The 22,500-nt window shown below is 41.0% G+C and overlaps 2 protein-coding genes and 1 long non-coding RNA gene across 5 annotated transcripts in view; 1 reads left to right on the top strand and 2 right to left on the bottom strand.

The window, feature by feature from the left end:
- The window catches only part of LOC309499305 (E3 SUMO-protein ligase ZBED1-like), a 3,289-nt gene extending 803 nt beyond the window's left edge, over window positions 1-2,486 (top strand). The window contains exons 1-4 of the mRNA XM_082170524.1: window positions 1-850; window positions 1,040-1,137; window positions 1,305-1,368; window positions 1,552-2,486. The exon at window positions 1-850 is cut by the window's left edge and continues 803 nt beyond it. Of these exons, the coding sequence (XP_082026650.1) occupies window positions 1-850; window positions 1,040-1,137; window positions 1,305-1,368; window positions 1,552-1,916 (1,377 nt within the window). The 3' untranslated portion in view covers window positions 1,917-2,486. The remainder of the gene's footprint in view (window positions 851-1,039; window positions 1,138-1,304; window positions 1,369-1,551) is intronic.
- LOC309499339 overlaps window positions 1-22,500 on the bottom strand; it is a 115,023-nt gene that overhangs the window by 24,887 nt on the left and 67,636 nt on the right. The gene's annotated exons all lie outside the window — the stretch shown is intronic.
- gpsm1b (G protein signaling modulator 1b) overlaps window positions 1-22,500 on the bottom strand; it is a 51,735-nt gene that overhangs the window by 24,887 nt on the left and 4,348 nt on the right. For all 3 annotated transcript variants that reach the window (XM_082170521.1, XM_082170523.1, XM_082170522.1), the window contains exons 2-4: window positions 12,433-12,654; window positions 12,213-12,348; window positions 5,885-6,027 (exon numbers count right to left, since the gene is read on the bottom strand). In XM_082170521.1, the coding sequence (XP_082026647.1) occupies window positions 5,885-6,027; window positions 12,213-12,348; window positions 12,433-12,654 (501 nt within the window). The remainder of the gene's footprint in view (window positions 1-5,884; window positions 6,028-12,212; window positions 12,349-12,432; window positions 12,655-22,500) is intronic.

The following is a 22,500-nucleotide window of genomic DNA, read 5'->3' as shown; positions in this document are numbered from 1 at the left end:
GAGCTACAGCTCAAGCTTTCTCAATCTGCCTGTGTTGCCCTCACGACTGATTCTTGGACGTCGTGTTCGACAGAGTCTTATGTGACAATTACCGCACATCTGATTTCCATGAACTGGCAAATGCAGAGCTTCGTTCTTCAAACAAGGACTCTAAATGAAGCCCACACAGGTAAAAACATTGGAGAATTGCTGCGCGATGCCTGCTCCGAGTGGACAATTGCAGACAAGAGTCCTGCACTTGTTACTGATAACGCCCGCAATATGATTGTCGCAGGTAAAGTTGCTGGATTTACCCCCCACATCACTTGCTTTGCACACACTCTGAACCTGGTGTCTCAAAAGGCCATGAAAGTTAACAGTGCAGAGCGATTGTTGGGCAAAGTAAGACGTATTGTCTCTTTTTTCCACCGAAGTTCAACTGCTACATGCACGTTAAAGGAGAAACAGCAAATTCTCGGCTTGCCGGTACACAAACTTAAACAGGACGTTTGCACTAGGTGGAATAGTTCTGTGGAAATGCTTGAGCGTTTCTTAGAACAACAAACTGCAATCTTGGCAACGCTTATGTCAAAGGATTTGCGGAGGGGAACAGAAGTACACACTCTCACAGAAACGGACATCAGTAATGCTGAGGATATTGTGAAAGTGATGGCACCCATTAAGATCGCTACTACTATGATGTGTGAAGAAGAACAACCAACCGTGTCTGTGATTGCGCCTCTCCAGGCTAAACTACTCAAACATCTCGAGCCCTGCGAGGACGATACAGACATGACTCGAGAAATGAAATCAGCGATGACAACGGACTTTTCATCCCGATATACGAACTCCCGCGACATTCTGCTTAAAGGTAAGATGTCTCTCTAATTGTCAAAAGCAAAAGTATTGCAAATGCACAACAATCTTTGAATTATTTATTATTAAGACCAAATTGTTGCTTATATTAAAACTTTTAATAGCACAACATTGTTCAAAGTTTTCATTTTGACTTGGTAACAACTAATAGTATTTATTTTTATTTTTATTTATTTTTTGCTAGCATCTGCATTGGACCCCCGCTTCAAAGGGCTACCCTTTCTAGAAAACGAAGAAAGAGAATTTGTCTTCACTAAACTTACTGTTGATGCCACAAACAGTGTATGTTTGCAACTTCCCTTATTTTCATGAACCAAATGCTGGCTAATTAACTAGACTGTATTAAGGATTATAAGATTGTAATATGATGGTCCGAAATAGTACTTGGCTTGTTTTAGTGAAATTATTGACTTGACTGGTGTTCGTATTTATATTTCATTTTGTTACAGATTCAAGTGGAACGTCAGCAGGAGGATGCAGTTGAAGAGAAACCACCAGACACAGCTGAAGAAGGTATTTATTTTAATAACTTGTTAATAACAAGTAATTGTTTAAATTTAAAGGCTAGGCATACTGTAGCATAGACGTTTGGGATGCATTTGTAATTCAAAATGTATTTAAGGACAAGAAATGAGATGCAAACAAACAACTTTTTCATCATGTGTTTCCATCAATCTAATTAATTTTCTTTTTCAGATGAGATGCGTCCTGCAAAAAAATTGAAAGCTATGGATTTGCTCTTCGGCAACATCTTTCAGCAGGTGCCAGAGACCTGTCCACTATCAAGGTCCGCTAGCGTGGTCAGCAGAGACGAGGTACTCAAATACAGATCCATGGTTCCTCTGCCACTGACTGAAAATGCACTGGACTGGTGGAAGTCCCATGAGGCCGAGCTACCAATCCTTGCAAATCTGGCAAGAAGTTGTCTTTGCATTCCTGCTACTAGTGTGGCCTCAGAGAGAGTTTTCAGCACTGCAGGAGACATAGTGTCTTCTCAGAGAAGCAGTTTACGGCCAGATTGTGTTGATCAATTAATATTTTTGAAAAAAAATCTCAAGTAGATCTAAAGCAAGTCATATCATAGCCATGTGTTTGTTCATATCTGTCTTACTACACTCACCACCATGTTTTAATCGCGCTCTGTGTGGTGTTACTGCCCGTTGGACTGCACTTTGCTGTATTTACACACTTTGCTGTATTTACACACTTTCTTTGCTGTATTTACACACTTTGCTGTATTTCCTAAATGTTCAGGAAATGTGTGCAATGTTTACAATAAAAGCACTCATGGTGCATTGAATATGTAGAAGTAGTATTTTTTATTTTCTTGGTTTACTTACCTTAATATATTTTGAGTCCTAAGAAGTTAAGGTATTGAACTGAAGTCTTGAATCAAGTTATTAAATCTATTGAATGGTCATGAATTTCCCCAAAATTGATTTTATTTGCTCAGATACAGATGTATACTAAAATGTACAGAATAGAATCGTTAATAATCGAATCGAATCAAATTTCATTGTTAATCGAATCGAATTGAATCGTTCTGATTTGCAAAAATCGTTTTTGAATCGAATCAAAAACCTCTGAATCGTGAATCGAATCGATTCGCTGTCTACCCAAAGATTCACAGCCCTAGTAGAGTCAGTTCTGGCAGGTCACGTTAATCAAGCTCTCATCAGTGACTCTCAGCTGATCCACGTCTACCTATAGGAATACGACGCCTATCACTATATTCATATATAAGCTCCAGTATTATCAGCTATCGCGTTTATTGGGAGCTAATTACCTTCCTCCATCCCCAGCTCCTCTCGTTTCTCAGGAGTGAATTACCCTCCTCCCTCCCCAGCTCCCCTCGTTTCTCAGGAGCGAATTACCCTCCTCCCTCCCCAGCTCCCCTCGTTTCTCAGGAGCGAATTACCCTCCTCCATCCCCAGCTCCTCTCGTTTCTCAGGAGCGAATTACCCTCCTCCCTCCCCAGCTCCCCTCGTTTCTCAGGAGCGAATTACCCTCCTCCCTCCCCAGCTCCTCTCGTTTCTCAGGAGCAAATTACCCACCTCCCTCCTCCCTCCCCAGCTCCTCTCGTTTCTCAGGAGTGAATAACCCTCCTCCATCCCCAGCTCTCCTCGTTTCTCAGGAGTGAATAACCCTCCTCCCTCCTCCATCCCCAGCTCCTCTCGTTTCTCAGGAGTGAATAACCCTCCTCCCTCCTCCATCCCCAGCTCCTCTCGTTTCTCAGGAGTGAATAAACCTCCCCATCCCCAGCTCCCCTCGTTTCTCAGGAGTGAATAACCCTCCTCCCTCCTCTATCCCCAGCTCCTCTCGTTTCTCAGGAGTGAATAACCCTCCTCCATCCCCAGCTCCCCTCGTTTCTCAGGAGTGAATAACCCTCCTCCCTCCTCCATCCCCAGCTCCTCTCGTTTCTCAGGAGCAAATAACCCTCCTCTCTCCTCCATCCCCAGCTCCCCTCGTTTCTCAGGAGCAAATTACCCACCTCCCTCCTCCCTCCCCCCTCCCCAGCTCCTCTCGTTTCTCAGGAGTGAATAACCCTCCTCTATCCCCAGCTCCTCTCGTTTCTCAGGAGTGAATAACCCTCCTCCCACCTCCATCCCCAGCTCCCCTCGTTTCTCAGGAGCAAATTACCCACCTCCCTCCTCCCTCCTCCCTCCCCAGCTCCTCTCGTTTCTCAGGAGTGAATAACCCTCCTCCCTCCTCCATCCCCAGCTCCTCTCGTTTCTCAGGAGTGAATAACCCTCCTCCATCCCCAGCTCCCCTCGTTTCTCAGGAGTGAATAACCCTCCTCCATCCCCAGCTCCACTCGTTTCTCAGGAGCAAATTACCCACCTCCCTCCTCCCTCCCCAGCTCCTCTCGTTTCTCAGGAGTGAATTACCCTCCTCCATCCCCAGCTCCTCTCGTTTCTCAGGAGTGAATTACCCTCCTCCCTCCCAGCTCCTCTCGTTTCTCAGGAGTGAATTACCCTCCTCCACCCCCAGCTCCTCTCGTTTCTCAGGAGTGAATTACCATTCTCCACCCCCAGCTCCTCTCGTTTCTCAGGAATGAATTACCCTCCTCCAACCCCAGCTCCTCTCGTTTCTCAGGAGCGAATTACCCTCCTCCCTCCCCAGCTCCTCTCGTTTCTCAGGAGCGAATTACCCTCCTCCACTCCCAGCTCCTCTCGTTTCTCAGGAGCGAATTACCCTCCTCCACTCCCAGCTCCTCTCGTTTCTCAGGAGTGAATAACCCTCCTCTATCCCCAGCTCCTCTCGTTTCTCAGGAGTGAATAACCCTCCTCCCACCTCCATCCCCAGCTCCCCTCGTTTCTCAGGAGCAAATTACCCACCTCCCTCCTCCCTCCCCAGCTCCTCTCGTTTCTCAGGAGTGAATAACCCTCCTCCCTCCTCCATCCCCAGCTCCTCTCGTTTCTCAGGAGTGAATAACCCTCCTCCATCCCCAGCTCCCCTCGTTTCTCAGGAGTGAATAACCCTCCTCCATCCCCAGCTCCTCTCGTTTCTCAGGAGTGAATAACCCTCCTCCATCCCCAGCTCCCCTCGTTTCTCAGGAGTGAATAACCCTCCTCCCTCCTCCATCCCCAGCTCCTCTCGTTTCTCAGGAGCAAATTACCCTCCTCCCTCCCCAGCTCCTCTCGTTTCTCAGGAGTGAATTACCCTCCTCCATCCCCAGCTCCTCTCGTTTCTCAGGAGTGAATTACCCTCCTCCCTCCCAGCTCCTCTCGTTTCTCAGGAGTGAATTACCCTCCTTCACCCCCAGCTCCTCTCGTTTGTCAGGAGTGAATTACCATTCTCCACCCCCAGCTCCTCTCGTTTCTCAGGAATGAATTACCCTCCTCCAACCCCAGTTCCTCTCGTTTCTCAGGAGCGAATTACCCTCCTCCCTCCCCAGCTCCTCTCGTTTCTCAGGAGCGAATTACCCTCCTCCACTCCCAGCTCCTCTCGTTTCTCAGGAGCGAATTACCCTCCTCCACTCCCAGCTCCTCTCGTTTCTCAGGAGCGAATTACCCTCCTCCACACCCAGCTCCTCTCGTTTCTCAGGAGTGAATTACCCTCCTCCCAACCCAGCTCCTCTCGTTTCTCAGGAGTGAATTACCCTCCTCCATACCCAGCTCCTCTCGTTTCTCAGGAGCGAATTACCCTCCTCCTTCCCCAGCTCCTCTCATTTCTCAGGAGTGAATTACCCTCCTCCCTCCCCAGCTCCTCTCGTTTCTCAGGAGTGAATTACCCTCCTCCCTACCCAGCTCCTCTCGTTTCTCAGGAGCGAATTACCCTCCTCCCTCCCCAGCTCCTCTCTTTTCTCAGGAGTGAATTACCCTCCTCCCTACCCAGCTCCTCTCGTTTCTCAGGAGCGAATTACCCTCCTCCCTCCCCAGCTCCCCTCATTTCTCAGGAGCGAATTACCCTCCTCCCTCCCCAGCTCCCCTCTTTTCTCAGGAGCGAATTACCCTCCTCCCTACCCAGCTCCTCTCGTTTTTCAGGAGTGAATTACCCTCCTCCCTCCCCAGCTCCTCTTGTTTCTCAGGAGTAAATTACCCTCCTCCCTCCCCAGCTCCTCTCATTTCTCAGGAGCGAATTACCCTCCTCCCTCCCCAGCTCCTCTCGTTTCTCAGGAGTGAATTACCCTCCTCCCTCCCCAGCTCCTCTCGTTTCTCAGGAGCGAATTACCCTCCTCCATCCCCAGCTCCTCCTCTCGTCAGTCAGGATTTGGCATTCTGATTCCGCTTTGAATCAGACTAAATTCTCGAATGATGTTGTACATTAAAATATTGACACTAATGATATTTGCAATACATTTTTGTTGGTTCTGTTCATATTCATGCTAGGCTGCATGGATGTGCAGGGAGTTCTTGCCCAGAACAGAACCATACCGTCAATCCAAACTATATGCTAATTGTCAATTGTATTTGACGATGGTGGTCCTGACAGAAGGTAATTTGATGGAACTAATTTGTATAATTTGAGTTGGCTCTACTCAAACCAATTCATTATTTTGAGCATTAGGGTTTAAAGTGGGACTCACTCGTAGAAAGCCGTGGCTCTCTGAAGTGTGTCTCTGACATCGGACGGAAGATCTCCGGGATCTTGAGCGCAGCCCCACAGACGCTGCTTTCCTTTGGCATGAAACACGTTCCCGATGTTATACAGAGCCCTGGCCTCGCCGACCTGCAACAACACATTCAGAACAGCAGCTTTTCACTTCAACAGACCAGAATCAAACCTTTCTGACTCTACAAAACATTCACTGTGGTCCCATATATATAGAACTCTAGGGTCCTTGACTCCATTTTTAAAAATAATTTATGCCAAAAAGGTTCTATATAAGCAGAAATGTCTTACAAAATCCTGCTTTTAATGCTGTTTATGTGTCTATGTGGTGTTTTTAATGTGCTTTAAGACAAACCAAACCATGTGTAAATTCATAAGTCGACACCATTGCTGAGTATTTCCTCCTTAAAACTGCAGTGAACCAAAGACAGTCTCAAAAACACGCTTTGAAATCGCTGGTGTTTCTGACGTCACAAACTACCTTGTAACCAATCAGATCAACGTGTGATCGTCAACCAGTGGATCTCTGAGCTGAGTGAGTGGAGGCGGGGCTCATTTGCATATTCATAGAACCGCACATACTAAATGAGGCAAGGGTGTCGAGTTACATTCAAGCTATTTTAAGGCAGGAAAAAACATTTAAATATGTCATTTTGGTGATCAAAGATGAGTTTTAAAGGAAAAAATGATTGACTACAGGGAGACTTTAAGTGATTGCATAATACTTTCATTTTTTCCAAGTGATAAAGTTAGTTTAGCTCTTTAACTCAAAACAAAATTAATTGAAATTAAATCCATAAAGTGGTGGGAACCTCTAAAAGGTTCTATATATGAAGCGCCTGACGGAACCTTTAAAGGGATACTTCACCTCTGGAAAGATGAATGTGTATTTAAAATAGGTAATTTATGTAGAAGAAATGTGAAGAATTTTTTTAATTTGGAGCTTTCTAGACTGAGAAAAGCCAGAAAATGTATTTTTGGCTTATGTGGATGAAAGACAACAACTCCCAGAATGCACTTGCTTCGCTGCCCTAGGAGGCCACGCCTACCGGTAAGAGAGCGCAGTTGAAAACAACAAGGTTAGGCTACCAGTGAGTCTCCGTGACGAGTCTGTCTGGGATTTCGGGATCGCCCAAAATGTCTTGGATACGGCTTTGGCGTTCTACAGTCGCCATTCATTATGTTTACTGTGGCGAGCAGGACGAGGCTGACGGCCGCGGGAGAACGGCGCGAGGCCGGTGGCGTGATTACTGATGAGCAACACCGGTCTCGTATCTCTCACGGAGGAGCGGGAATTTTCTTAGCAATGTTAAAACGCACATCAACCGATCACTTGTTTAGCGTTCATGTAAACACTACATTCAGATTCACCGATCGGAATGAATTCAGTTAGATTGAAACAAAAGGTGTGCATGTAAATACTGAATGGCGACTCCAGAAAGCAAAAGCTGAATCCCGGACATTTTGAACGATCTCGCCCGCCGGACAAGTCCGGGAAAAGGAGGATGGTAACCCCTACTACTCAGCTTTCTCCTACTATTCAGCTTTCTCCACAGAACAAGAGCCAGCTAGCTTAGCTTCCAAAGAAAGACGGCTGACTGTGTGTACATTCTGTGAGTGAGATCCCTCTTTGGGCGGGTTGAAAACATGTGGGACAGCTCCTCCTACTGGCTGTAGTCTCTCGCCTCTGGCCAGAAAATCCTCCGATGACGCAAAATGACGATTTTTGCGTCATCTGAGGATTTTTTCAGGACAAAAAATACATAAATCTCTCCTCTCAGGGGGATATGAGGGTGGAAAGCACGGTAATTCGAAAATACTACAGGTTTTCTACTAATACAAAGCTTAATGCTAAATCCTGAAGTATCCCTTTAAGGTTCCATATATAGAACCTTTTCTTATAAGACTGTAGACACTTTAAAGTCGACATGAAATCAAAATTTTCACATTAACAATAAATTGGAAAAACGGCAGGCAAATGCTACATTATACCATTGTGTGCTTAATTGTATTGAATGCACACTTGTACTTTACTTCAAATCTTAAAAGAGCATTTTAAACAAAAACTGTACTTAAAGAGAGTGCATTCTCATGACTGTTACGTCACCATGAAATCACAATTGACAATTCTTGTTTTTTAAGGGAATATTGCAGTGTTTATCATAAATGATTTATCGGTGCACATCATTGTTGTTATAATAATCTTGAATGAGAATAAGTTCCTCTTGCAGCATCTCTTCTCTTCTCTGATGAAGAGGGCGGGGCAACCTGTCACTCACATGAGATCAGCCATTAGCAAACCACAACCATGTCAAATTAAAAGTTTTGCTTTAAAGTATATTTTAACTCATGGGGCCCTATTTTAACGATCTGAAACGCAAATATCAAGCGCGAAACGCAAGTAACTTTGTGGGCGGGTCTCGGGCGCTCTTGCTATTATACCGGCGGGATAAATGACTCTTGCACCCGACGCAAATCTAAAATGGGTTGGTCTGAAGTAGCTTCATTACTCATAGGTGTGGTTTGGGCGTAACGTGAAATAAACCAATCAGAGCGACATCTCACATTCCCTTTAAGAGCAGGCGCGCTTGTTCCATGGCGGATTGATATTATAACGGCGGATTTGCCAGTCGCCCGCCAGGAGCGGTTCACAGCCGAGGAGACCGACGTTCTCACCAGGGTCGTAAAACACAGAGAAGTGACATTGTATGAGGATGGAGAAACACACCCAAATTAGCTTCGGTTAAACAGGCGTATAATAATTTGGGTAAATGTGTAAGCTAGATTTATGCCTATTTTTTCACATCTTCATGGACACCACAATGATTTCCCTCATGTGTTAATATTTTTCCTTGTAATAATGTATGGTATTCTAAAAATGAAAATGGCTGCGTCTGTGTGTAGAGTAGACAAGCAAAGTGTATGTGCGTTGTGCACACGCTACATTGATTATGGCCAAGCATGCGCCCTTAAAATAGCATATGAATAACATGCGCAACGCGCCACTGACTTTAGCCTAGGTTTTTCCTGGTCAGTGGTGGAATTGTTTTCTAAACCTGCAAAATACGTTTGCGCCGGAACACGTCTCCTCTTTTCGCTGAACCGCCCCCGGGAGCGCAAATGCATTTGCTAATTTACCGACGTGCGTCTGTGGAGGGAAAAGTCCGCTGTGCGTCGGGTGCAAAATAGGAATGATACATGCGTCGTGTACAAAGTCAATTGCGCTGGGTGCGAGATAGGGGCCTATGTTTGTGTTGATTCACATACTAAAGCACATTGATTATAATTTTAACTGTAGTGTGTTATTTAATATTACATTTAAAGTTAATGTTTTTTAAATGTAATAAATTCAGTCAGTACATTCAGCAGGTCACTTTAAAGCAAAGACAATAGAAGTTATAATGAAATTACACATAAAGATGTGCTGAAGAGAAGTGTTTCAAAAATCACTCCACAGTTCAGTAAGCAACAACAATATAAAACTCTTTATATCTGCAGGTTGTTTGTTTATCAAATCCATCAATGTGCATAAGGACTGTCAAAATGGCTAAAAAGCTCAATTCAAATTTCTTTCTTAAAGGGTTAGTTCACCCAAAAATGAAAATTCTGTCAGTAATTACTCACCCTCATGTTGTTCCAACCCCGTAAGACCTTCGTTCATCTTCGGAACACAAATTAAGATATTTTTTATTAAATTTGAGAGCTGTCTCACTCCTCCATAGGCTTCTAAGGGATTGGAACTTGCTGGCCCAGAAAATGCATTAAAGACATCGTTAATATAGTCCAAGTGACTACAGTGGCTCAATCTTCAGTTTATAAAGCGACGAGAATACTTTTTGTGCGCAAAAACAAACAAAAATAACGACTTTATTCCACTTTTCATTTCCTTCTCTCTGGGCCTCGAGAAGTCTATGGATGAGTGAGACAGCACTCAGATTTAATCAAAAATATCTTAATTTGTGTTCCGAAGATGAACGAAGGTCTTACGGGGTTGGAGCAACATGAGGGTGAGTAATTACTGACAGAATTTTCATTTTTGGGTGAACTAACCCTTTAAATATGAGCAAAATCCAAATTCTAAAGGCAATGCTTAAATGGTAAATGGTAAATGGACTGCATTTATATAGCGCTTTCACAGACCTATGGCCACCAAAGCGCTTTACATATAGCCTCACATTCACCCATTCACTCTCACATTCATACACCGACGGCGGTGTCAGCCATGCAAGGCGCCACCCAGCTCGTCGGGAGCAGCCCGACGAGGGACACTTCACCGATTAGCATTAAAGGGATAGTTCACTTTGAAATTAATTTTTGGTATGTTTTAGGTTAGCTATACATAGATATACATAGATATATACACACTAGATGTCGCCTTAAAGACATTCGTTCCAATGAACTGCCGTAGACAAGGCGACATCTAGTGTATATATCTATGCACCAGTCTGCGTACACGTCAGATCAGATCACTTCGACATGGCTGTGTATAAGAGGTAAAAACGAGATAAATACTGTTCGTTTTCTCACACAAACCGCTCGTTTCGTGTCTTAGGCCATCAATGTGTACTTACGATGGGGAATTGTTTTAATTTGGACTCTGTGCTTGCTCTTTGAGACAGTGACCATAGACCTGCATTATATGACTGACAGACAAGAACGGTTTGACCTAAAAATATCAAAATTGAAACTACTGCGGAAAAAAAGACACCTACATCTTGGATGCCCTTGAGGTAAGCTAAAACATAACAAAAATTAATTTCAAAGTGAACTATCCCTTTAAGTTTTGTATCAGTAGAAACCCGGTAGTATTTTCGAGTGACCGAGCTTCCCTCCCGCATGTCCCCCGAGACGAGAGATTTCTGTATTGTGTGTCTGGAAAAAAACCTCAGATGACGCAAAAATCATCATTTAGTGTCATCAGACGCTCTTTTGTCCAGAGGCGAGAGACTACAGCCAATAGGAGGAGCTCGTTCTGCATGTCTTCAACCCGCCCATAGGGGGAGCTCACGATAAAACAGCGTCTTTTCAGTTTCGAGTCGACTAGTAGCCTAGCTGTATCATTTCTTCTGATACTGCCCTCTGTAACCGGTAGGCGTGGCTTGGGAGTGGCCTCGTAGGGCAGCGAAGCAAGTGAATTCTGGGAGTTGTTGTCTTTCATCCACATGAGCCAAAAATACATTTTCTGGCTTTTCTCAGTCTAGAAGGCACCAACTTCTAAAATAATTTCACATTTCTGCTACATAAATGACCCAATTTAAATACACATTCATCTTTCCAGCTGTGATATATCCCTTTAATGTTAGAGGAAAAAAGCACTGTATTGTCTCCTATGCCCACAAGAGGGCGCAAGCGAGCGCAATGAGCAGATATAAACCAAATCAAGCATCGCATCTTTTATTGAAATGAAACGACATTCACTTTTTAAAGTGCATTAACTTTTGAAACAACCGTTCTTAAATAAAATATAATTTCCTCAATGTGCAAATTGTGCATGCAAGGAAAATTAGGTTACGATAGTGTGTTAAACTGTGTTTGTGCATCAGTAACCTGAGAAAACACACTTCAACAGAAGCGTAAAGAACTACATGAACACACAATAGCAAACTGACATTCAGAAACACTCACTTCTACTCTCTACATCTACATATAGATCATCACAAACACCAGACGCTCTTGATCTGAGCGAGTGCTGAGCGCTTGCTGTTGACAGTGTTTCCAGCTGATGAAACACACACACACACACACACACACACACATACACACACACACTCTCACACTCAGCTCTGACCGATGTGCAGGTTTGGTCAAGTGTGTCGTTGCACCATTTTTGCCTCCAACTGAGAGTGTTTTCGTCAGCAGGCCTTTTACCGACATTGTTCACATTAACAATGCAACCTCACCGCGCGATCCTGGATAAGCTAACATAAACAGTAACACCTTACAATAAGGTTTATTAGTTAACATGAACTAAGAATGAACAATACTTCTACAGCATTTATTAATCTTAGTTAATAATATTAGTTTCAACATTTACTAATACATTATTAAAATCAAAGGTTGTATTTGTTAACATTAGTTAATGAAACAAACCGCGTCAGTTACGTCATCATCATGTCTCGGCCTCTTGTCTTGACACACCAAAACTTCGATACACTGTTTTTGCATTCGAATGTGCAGTTTTTTTATTTTTTTATTTGACGAATATTCAGAATTCAAATTTGTATATGACAGCCCTAATGCATTAACCATCTGATGAATATTCCTCAATCTCCAGTCAGCTGTGATGAGGCTGGTTGTCTCACCTTGTCTCCTTGTTCTTGAGAAATATCCAGGTGTCTCTGACAGCACACGGCTGCTTCATCATATCGACCCAAAACCTTCAGAGTGTTTCCCAGATTCCCACTGGCTTTCCCTTCTCCGATCCGATCCCCGATCGTCCTAGATTAAAATGCAACTCGGTTTATTTTCAATGCCGCATGAAACTGAAAGGTTAGTTTGACTCTATCAGTTGTTGGTCCTCACCGAGCGAGTGTGAGGTCGTGCCGATGGTACTCCAGCGCTTTCCCGTACTCCTTCAGGTAGAAGTATCCGTTTCCCAGCTGACTATAGATGGCACTGAGGGTCTTCAGATCTTCGGTTCCCACCTGAACAGCAGCTTCGAAGAACGCTGTACCGCCTTTAAAATCCCCCGCTTTACACAGTCTCTCCCCCTCCAGCGCCAGCTCCAGACAAGAGGCTTCCATCCTGGAAAACACAGGGGACATCATGTTCTGTTACATTTGAGTGTTACATTCTGTGTTACATTTGAGTGTTTCATTCTGTTACATTTGAGTGTTGCATTCTGTGTTACATTTGAGTGTTGTATTCTGTTACATTTGAGTGTTACATTCTGTGTTACATTTGAGTGTTGCATTCTGTGTTACATTTGAGTGTTTCATTCTGTTACATTTGAGTGTTGTATTCTGTTACATTTGAGTGTTACATTCTGTGTTACATTTGAGTGTTGCATTCTGTGTTACATTTGAGTGTTTCATTCTGTTACATTTGAGTTTCACATTCTGTTACATTTGAGTGTTGCATTCTGTGTTACATTTGAGTGTTTCATTCTGTTACATTTGAGTTTCACATTCTGTTACATTTGAGTGTTGCATTCTGTGTTACATTTGAGTGTTGCATTCTGTGTTACATTTGAGTGTTGCATTCTGTTACATTTGAGTGTTACATTCTGTTACATTTGAGTGTTGCATTCAGTGTTACATTTGAGTGTTGCATTCTGTTACATTTGAGTGTTACATTCTGTGTTACATTTGAGTTTTGCATTCTGTGTTACATTTGAGTGTTACATTCTGTTACATTTGAGTGTTGCAATCTGTTACATTTGAGTGTTGCATTCTGTTACATTTGAGTGTTACATTCTGTGTTACATTTGAGTGTTACATTCTGTTACATGCTGTGTTATATGTTCACTGAACGTTCTGAAACAAGTAGCAACATTTAGAAATGTTAGAGGAACATTGGACTGCGGGTTCAGTGAGTTTTGGCTGTTTTTGTGTCTGAGTGAGGAAAGAATTCAAGTCATTTGAAGGATGTTGTTGTTGAATGCATTTTGTGCCAAAGTAATGATAAAAGATCCAGAGTTTAACACACATAGACTGCAGTCGTGATCACTGTGTGAAAAGTGAGCAATTAATTAAAGTATTGAGAAATGTGTCCTAGAGATTGTAAAAATAAAAAAAAACCTGTAATATGTACATATATAATATTATAAATACATTAATTTACATAAATAAATACATGTAAATATATAGTCTGTCCTCTCAGTCAATGTAAAAAGGATTTTAATGATGAAACAGCTACATTTTTGGACAGTCTGTTTTCAGAAACTCACATTTTGATTGGCACATCTGACACTGTGCCACGAAGAATTCAGCTGGGCTAAAGGTATAATGAAATATGTTTGTTATGATATTCAGTCAGATTATTTCACTGTGTTGTTATTTGTCTCCGGATGCAGTTCAGGCTGTCATACGGCTTACTATAAAACACAAATGCTCATTGCAAGGCAAATGCAATACATTACTTTAGGCGGTGGCATCATCATGTCTGTGGTAAAACCACTGAAATTGAGTAACTAAGACTTGTTTACATCTGATGGTGTAAAATGTGTTTATTTCATGGATATCGATGAGTGGAAATTTCAAATATTTGTTTGTTTTCCTCTTTGTTTGATCGGTTATGTATTTCTCACACTATACAAGTCTTGCATTCTCATCACAGTTAAACATAAAACATATTTCCATCACGTTCTCTGAGCATTATTGGTCTGAAAGCAATTATATCTAACCATGCTTTGACAAGAGCTTCTTTTCCATTAATGTCTGAAACGCTCATGGTTTTGGCTTGGCTGCTGTAGACCGAGAGAGATTTATTCAGTTCTGCGGTCGGGAAAGAATGTTGGCCTGAGAAGTAGACGGACCCACATCCACCTCTTCTTTGTTTTAAACTGGGAGACGTTTCATTCCTCTCTGAAGCAAGAGAAACCACAAGATTTTTACATTTCTCTGAAACGATATGAGTGGTTTCTAGGTGGTTTCTTGCTCTCAAAAGATTCCTGCACCCTCACATCTGAGATTAGTACATTCATTTTACTAAGTCAAGAACGTTGCATTAATATTTCACATCTCAGACCCTAAATATGAGCATCAGTAATAGATAAGTCAACTAAGTCACCTTTATTTTTATTAACGTTAAACAGGAAAATAACAGTGCTAATGTTGTACAATAAAATTCATCAATTATTATAAGCAACAAATTAAACTTCAGCTGTAAAGCAGATCTACAGGCGACGATAGTGTCGTGATTCAGACCAATTTATGATTCAAATCAGTTCAATAACAGTGATAATGTTCAGAGATAGTGTCATTATTCAGCTCAATTCAGTTCAAATTTTGTTCTCTACCATTGTATATTAATATTACCGTATTAATTGACTTTTAAACCCCACTAAAGGTGATGCATGACAGAGCAAATAATATACTATAATATACATCTATATTGAGTTTATGCACATTGATCAACTCAGTCTGAACTGAGCTGGACTATAAAAAGAATCATCTGTAAACTCAGCTAAAATATCTGTTCTACGTTCCCATTAAGTTATGAAAACATTATTAAATGTTTTGAAAAAGTTTTATTTCATGGTTAAGGGAACATTTCATTTCATCATTCTTCAAACATTATGGAAACGTTACTTTTGAATGTTCTCTGAACATTCCGAAACAAGTCGTTACATTTAAAAAATGTTCCAACTGAAACATTTAATGTTCCATGAACGATGTATACATCATGTTTTTAGGGATGCACCGATATGAAACATTTAGCCAATGCAGATAACCGATAAATCTTTATATATGAAAGCCGATAACAGATTTCGGGCCCTATTTTAATGATCTAAGCTCATGGTCTAAAGCGCAGGGCACAAGTTCACTTAAGGCGAGTCTGAATCCACTTTTGCTAGTATAACGAAGGGAAAATGGTCGGTGCTCCCGGCGTTGGTCTAAAAGGGTCGTCCCTATTCTCTTAATGAGTAATGGGTGTGTTTTGGGATTTACGTGCGTTAAACCAATCAGAGTCTCCTCTCCCATTCCCTATAAATACCAGTTGCGCTCGCGCCATGGCGGATTCGCTATTTACATGACGGAATATGATAGTGGAAAGACCGAATGCGTCTCCAGAGCGCAAACGGATCTGCTCGTGTGCAAGCAGAACATCTACGGGACAAGCCGGATTCGCCATATCTTTATGTACACAATAATAATCTTTTACATTGTAATCCTTTTATTTTCAATATTTGGCATGTTTGTGTGCTGATGTGCGTCCCTGTGTGTGTAATAAGCAGAGTGTGTGTGTGTTGTGGACCCGTCTATAGGCGCACATTACTAACGTGCTCATTATATAACAAAAAAATATATATTGCGCTATTGACTTTAGACCAGGTTTCAGTCGGTCAATGGCTCAGTCTATTTCAGTTCCTCAAAATAGCCACGCTCCAACAATGCGCCAGAACACACACTCGTTCTCAGTCCAGCAGCTCATGGGGCGCACATGCATTTACTATTTAAACAACGCGGCGCAGGACGTGAAAATGAAAACTGCGTCGGGCTGAAACTAGCGAAACACACTTGCGTCGCGCTTGCCGCTGCATTGCGCCGGGTGTAAGATAGGACCCATATTGTCCGATAAATCTAAATTCAAATGTTTACATCATTTATGAGAGCCTGATTGCAAAAACAAAAGTCTCACCAATAAAATCCGTGTCCCAAACACACAATAATAATGATGTTCTTACTATAACGTTTAGCCTAAACGACAGACTTGCACTGCACATGTTACACTGAACTGTATTTTCCTTTTCAATCATATTCCAGGCAATTCAAAACCATCATGTTGAACATCTGAAGTGTCTCCGCTAATAATCCATTATTATCAGCTTTAATATATTTTTTCTTATCAGACCGATAATGATAACATTAAAAATGAACATATATCAGCCGATGCCGGTATATATCATGCATTCCTAAATGTTTTTGTTGTAACGTTTTGGGAACATTTATTTGTTATATGTTCTGTTAACGTGACTAAGGTTTGTTCATAGCTTTGAGAGAGCCTTGCTGAGAGAGTTAGGTGTACCTGCACTTTGGTTTGGTGCGTGTCTTCTCAACATACACCCCAAGCTCCAGGTTCAGGGGTCTCAGCGTGACCTGAGGTCTGGGACCCCGATGAACCAGACGACACATGGCCATCTGAGCCCCGCTCAGAGGAAACGCTTCGCTCGACATGATCCACAGTTCACAAAGCTCACCGTCCAGACAAAACACCTCAGAGTCACAATGATGGAGGTTTCGTAGATCAAAACCAGACTGGTCACTTTCAATGCGTTTCAATATTTTGCCGTAACCAGAGCATCATCTTTCAAATGAAATCTCATGTTAATAACCAAAACAAGTGGATAGATCTCAGACTTGGATCCGCTGGGTAACACGAGCGCTGGACTCTCCAAAAGCACCATCAAGCTTCTCGGAAATCCCGGTTTTCTGCATTAAACAACTGCTGGTTGACCCTTCCTTCTCAACTCCACATATCCATTAGGATCAAAGAAACGCATCCAGCATGAACACACACAGAGACTGAAACACCGGCCGGACGGACGACTGCACTAATTCTCCTGAAGGACAACGCCAGATAATCCTGTCCCTGCTGACCCAATGAACTCAGACCTCTAGTCACTGCACAGACACATAAGGATATAGTATCATTCATATCATTTTAAAGGCTTGATATTGGAAATGAATATGCACGTGTTTCCTGAGAAAATCACATTCTCTGACACTCTATGAAAAAAATAAAACACAATAAATGCAACTAATTTAAAGTCCTCCTGTGGTGTAAATCCAGCTTTTAATGTTGTTTATGTGTCTATGTGGTGTTTTTAATCTGCTTTAAGACAAACCATGTGTAAGTTCATAAGTCGACAGCATTGCTGAGTATTTCCTCCTTAAAACTGCAGTGAACCAAAGACAGTCTCAAACACACGCTTTGAAATCGCTGGTGTTTCTGACGTCACAAACTACCTTGTAACCAATCAGATCAACGTGTGATCGTCAACCAGTGGATCTCTGAGCTGAGTGAGTGAATGGAGGCGGGGATCATTTGCATATTCATAGAACCGCGCATACTAAATGAGGCGAGGGTGTCGAGTTACATTCAAGATATTTTAAAGGAAAAAAACTTTTAAACGACATTTTGGAGATCAAAGATGAGGAGATTTGTTGAATGAGTCGTTTTACTCAACAAATTTGTTTAAAAAACACTGAATCCTGTAATCTAAACACACTGAAATGAGCTTCTTGTTGATTGATCAAGCTAGTTTTGTCTGTGTGTGATTAGCAGCGCTCTTGTTCGTGTCGTGTGTGAGATATTATACTGCTTTATTAGCACCTGCAGACTTTGAAGTCTTGATATTGTGTGTGTGTGTGTGTGTGTGTGTGTGTGTGTGTGTGTGTGTGTGTGTGTGTGTGTGTGTGTGTGTGTGTGTGTGTGTGTGTGTGTGTGTGTGTGTGTGTGTGTGTGTGTGTGTGTGTGTCACACTGAGAGGCTCAGCAGGTCACGCAGTGCGGGAAGTGTGTGTCACAAAAAGGCCATCGTTTCCCCGACATGCACACGTTTGATCTCAGCAGTGTAAGTGTGTGTGAGACATCCGTCTAGTGTGTCACAACTAGTCCCTCAATTAAGTGAAAGGTCGAGATGCTGCATGAATATTTAACGCTTCACAACGAGTGTCTTCATCACACTTCAGACACTTATGCAGTGTTTTATTTTAGCAGGTGATTTCGTGACTGTAAATAAGTGCTGAATTCTACAATTGTGGGATAAATTAGCGTGGGTTGATTTCTTTGATTAATCAGACACACAGCTGCTCTGTCTAATGGTCTGGTGGATTACTCGCTGCTTAATCCACAACCACAGCTAATGAGATTAGGAACAACTAGGATTAAAGTGGAGCAATTAGTTATTAGCCGAACTCATGGACACACCGGCTGAATATGAGCTGCTCTTTACTATCACGTCTAAAAGCATTAGTTTGCAATGCATTCTGCCAAATATTAATGAAAGAAAGTTTTGTCAGTGTGTTTAATGTGCAAACTTTCAGAATGCATTGAACACCAGGACTGTGTTTCACGAGTTCACATCTACATATAATTAGTACAATAAGTTTATGCATATTTGGCGTGCTGTCCGGGGGGATGGCTCCGAGCTCGGAGTTAGGCCCGAACCCAGAGTACTCCCCCCAGTTGGTAAGTGTAGATGGAACTGGAAGTGAGGAGATGGGGTGGAGGAGGGATGCTGACAAACTTTCAATGAACAGAGATAGGTCTGCTGTGAATTTATACTCTGTCATTGAGTTGATTAATGATTAATCTCCAGCTGTGCATCATTTGGTTAATTATCTGAACCTGCTCCTCCCGAACTTTGTTAATAAAACATCATTTAGTTTTAATCTAGTGATCAAATGTAGCACTCTTATGGAAATATGATAATATATTGCAATTATTATCTACTTTTCAAATTGTAATTTCATAAACCAACATCTCAGGAAAACTTTATGGGGTTTCAAATCAAAATATGACTTTCTGTGACAGAACAGGGCATTGATTCCTGAACTTTAATCATGTTTATCAGGCATTCTGGGACACAACGAATGAATAGAGAAAGAAATTATACATCAATATTCCTATGAAATATTAGATATTATTATTAAAATGTTGACAATTATTACTCCCATTATTACACTTCTTATTTTATTACATGTTGCCCCGAGAACACATTAATATGCAAATTAGATACAGTGTGCAGATATATTCTATTGAATGGGAAAATTAATTTATGGCAATTTTACCCACGTTTTGCATAAAGTAAAATGGTATATCAATTTATTCTGTTATATCTTTCATAAAATAGTTGAGAATCATCTTTATACAAATTAAAAAAAAAAAAAAAAAATTGATTGGTGAATGAAAAAACAAAAAAAACATTGTTTTTGCCTATACATGTCATTTTATTTATTTTATTAAGCAACTGGGTCCTGGTGTCCACTATAGCATAACATATGAATAAAATATAATTTTTCACAAAAATATTTTTTTTGTTATTTTTACCATTTGATTCTTATGCTCTAAATAATGTGATGACATGAGAAAAAAAAAAACTAAATTCATAAAACTTATTTTTCTGGGTCTCAGGAGGGCACACAAAAGAACAAAAGCGTGACAGGCGCGGACGAGTGTATCATTAAAAGAGCGTTTGTTGAGCTCAGTGTAACGAGGTCATGTGTCAGCGGTGACATCATCAGAGCGGGTCACATGCTCATCAGCGGGTCGCGCTATAGGTTTATGCACACTGTTTATTAACCCCGTTCCATTCAGCCGCAAAAGAGTTAAAACCAGTCAAAGCCACGGATCCAGAACTCCAGTGCACTGGCCAAGCAAAACACCGAACCAAAGCCATGTCAGGCTGGAGGAAATGGACTAAAGACAAGAAAAAGAAATTCTGATTTAGTTTGCGTCACATTTAGTGCAAAAAATTGGAAGGATTTTAAACTGTTCACAGTAAATTTATGGGGTATTTCTGGTCAAAAAGGACCAATGCACACATGACAAATATCTCCATCATCCAATCAGAATTTAGGCACAGATAGTGTTCATCTGTTTTTTACAATTCATGCATTGACTGAAAACAGTCTGAGGCGGTGTGTTGAGAGATGTGATGGAGGGCTGAAGAACACCCCCAAAAACAGCAGAAAACTGTTCAGGATTGTTCCTTTATCAGCTGAAAGTCTGAGGATGACAATCACACCAGTGGAAACGGCCAGACATACAGTGGCATGATATAAAGGTGTTTATGCATCTTTATATTTACTTGTAAACATGAGTAGGGGTGAGCGGGGAGTAAACTAACACACATGGTTTAAATCTGTCCACACGTCAGCATGATGAAACTTTCGTTGCCATAGCAACACTATATAGAGAAGAAAAAATGTGACAAAATTAAAAAAAAATTGGAAGATAATAATCACTGAACATTTGTTTAACCACAGCAAAAGTAAATTTCTTATGTTCATTTTTCATCTCTGTTTTTTGAGATGGTCCTGTAATGCTGATGCGGGCGGGGCATGTTGTCACACTGCGTTACAATGAGCCCCTATTACAACTATGATATTCTATTCTAGACTTTTATGAATTCTATTGAGAAACCATGAGAAAAAGTGTGAATAAAGACTGAGTCAGTGTATAGTTGTTCAACTATGTGTGTTTGTTGTGTGTTTGTTGTCAAACTCAATAATTACATTATTTTTAATTATAAAAAAATGCCATTATTTCATATTTAAAAAAAAAGTTGATTGTATTTTATTGAGAAAATATTTTAGTTTGTCTTGTATATTATTTGATTAGATCAGATAACATGTTAATCTGTCATATGCTCATGTTATAATGTATGGGGCATGTTGTCACAGTTCACAGGGTCAATCAAAGAAAAACTAAACACTGTATTAATGCAACAAAACCACATAATTTTACTAGACATGTGGGAAAAAATAAATACTCTGAATCCTACGTAGGTTTACACAAACTGAGAAAGTTAAAAAAGTGCTAGGTTGTACATTTCTACAGCTCTGACTTATTTTAAAGTGTCATTTGGCCGCCAGTTAAATAGGTCACACCGCCACTGTTGAGAAAACCCCTCATTTAAGAACATGCATTTATTGCACGGACGGAGAAAGAACATAATGTAAGTGTATAAAATGCATATTGACAGCCTTTATGTCAGTCAAAGTTAGATATCAAATGAACTATAACACATAAATCAACTCAACTCGAAACACTAATGCATTTCTTTCTCTCGGAAACACAAAGCCACAGCCATGATGAGCCATCATTCCTGTCCTCGACTGAACCATCCTGAACTCAGACAGAATTACTGCTCGATGCAGTGACTTGGGCTCCGCACACTGAGCTCTCCCATACAAATACTGCTCTACGCCTCGAACTCTTTCTGTCGGCGTGAAGAAACAGTTTAAAACAGGAGATACAGAGAGAGAGATGTTAAAGCCACGCTAGAAGTAGGCCTGTGGGTCAGGAGGACGAGCGCTCGATCACGTCTGACACACACTAACCCTTCCTGAAGGCGGTAAGAGCAAACGTCAGATAAAAACACGTCACCGAAAAAAATTACTTGTAGGATTTACTTGGTAAAATCACATTTTAAGTAAATATACCTGACTTACCTGTTATTATCAGGTCAAATCAACTTACTATTGAACTTAACATTCATTTGACATTTAATTGACACTTAACATTTAATTATATGTAATTTATTTACTTTCACATATAGAATTAAGTAACATCTACTTAACTAAGATAAGTGAATTTTACAAAATAAAAATGTTTACATTTAAACCACACTTTTAAAGTGTATGCTTTACTTAAAAACATCTAAGTAAATAATACAGTAGATATATATTTCATTATGCTACTGGATCTACATAATAGAAGTAACACAGAGAACTCAATACTCAATACTAACATTCGATAGATCGTTTATGAATATGAATGTGTCATTTTGAGTAGAAAATGAATCCACAAAATGGCAAGTTACCAAAACTAACAACAAAAGCAATGATAAACCGGTGTAAATACAGCTGGAAAACAGTAAATAAATCAACCTTATTAATTATTAATGCCCCAGTGCATGATGGGAACACCAGTATTAGAAAAGTTGAGCAGGTTTTACATCATTTTACATCGTTGAGATTTACGCTTTAATTTCTACAAGCTTGAATTGAGCACTAATATAGGATTTCTGTTTATTGAATTCTTGCCTGAACTACCGCTTTCATGAATGCTTTCTGTCGCATTTCCTTCACCACAGAAACATTATTATCAGTGAAACGCATTCGCTTCGAAACTAATGCGTATTGAAAGGGTTTGAGTGTCAGTCTGTGGAGTTGTGCATTCTCTCACATTATGAATTATA

This window comes from Leuciscus leuciscus (genome assembly GCF_965113295.1).
Source record: "Leuciscus leuciscus genome assembly, chromosome: 5".
NCBI lineage: Eukaryota > Metazoa > Chordata > Actinopteri > Cypriniformes > Leuciscidae > Leuciscus > Leuciscus leuciscus.
This window is presented reverse-complemented; position numbering and strand designations above follow the sequence as displayed.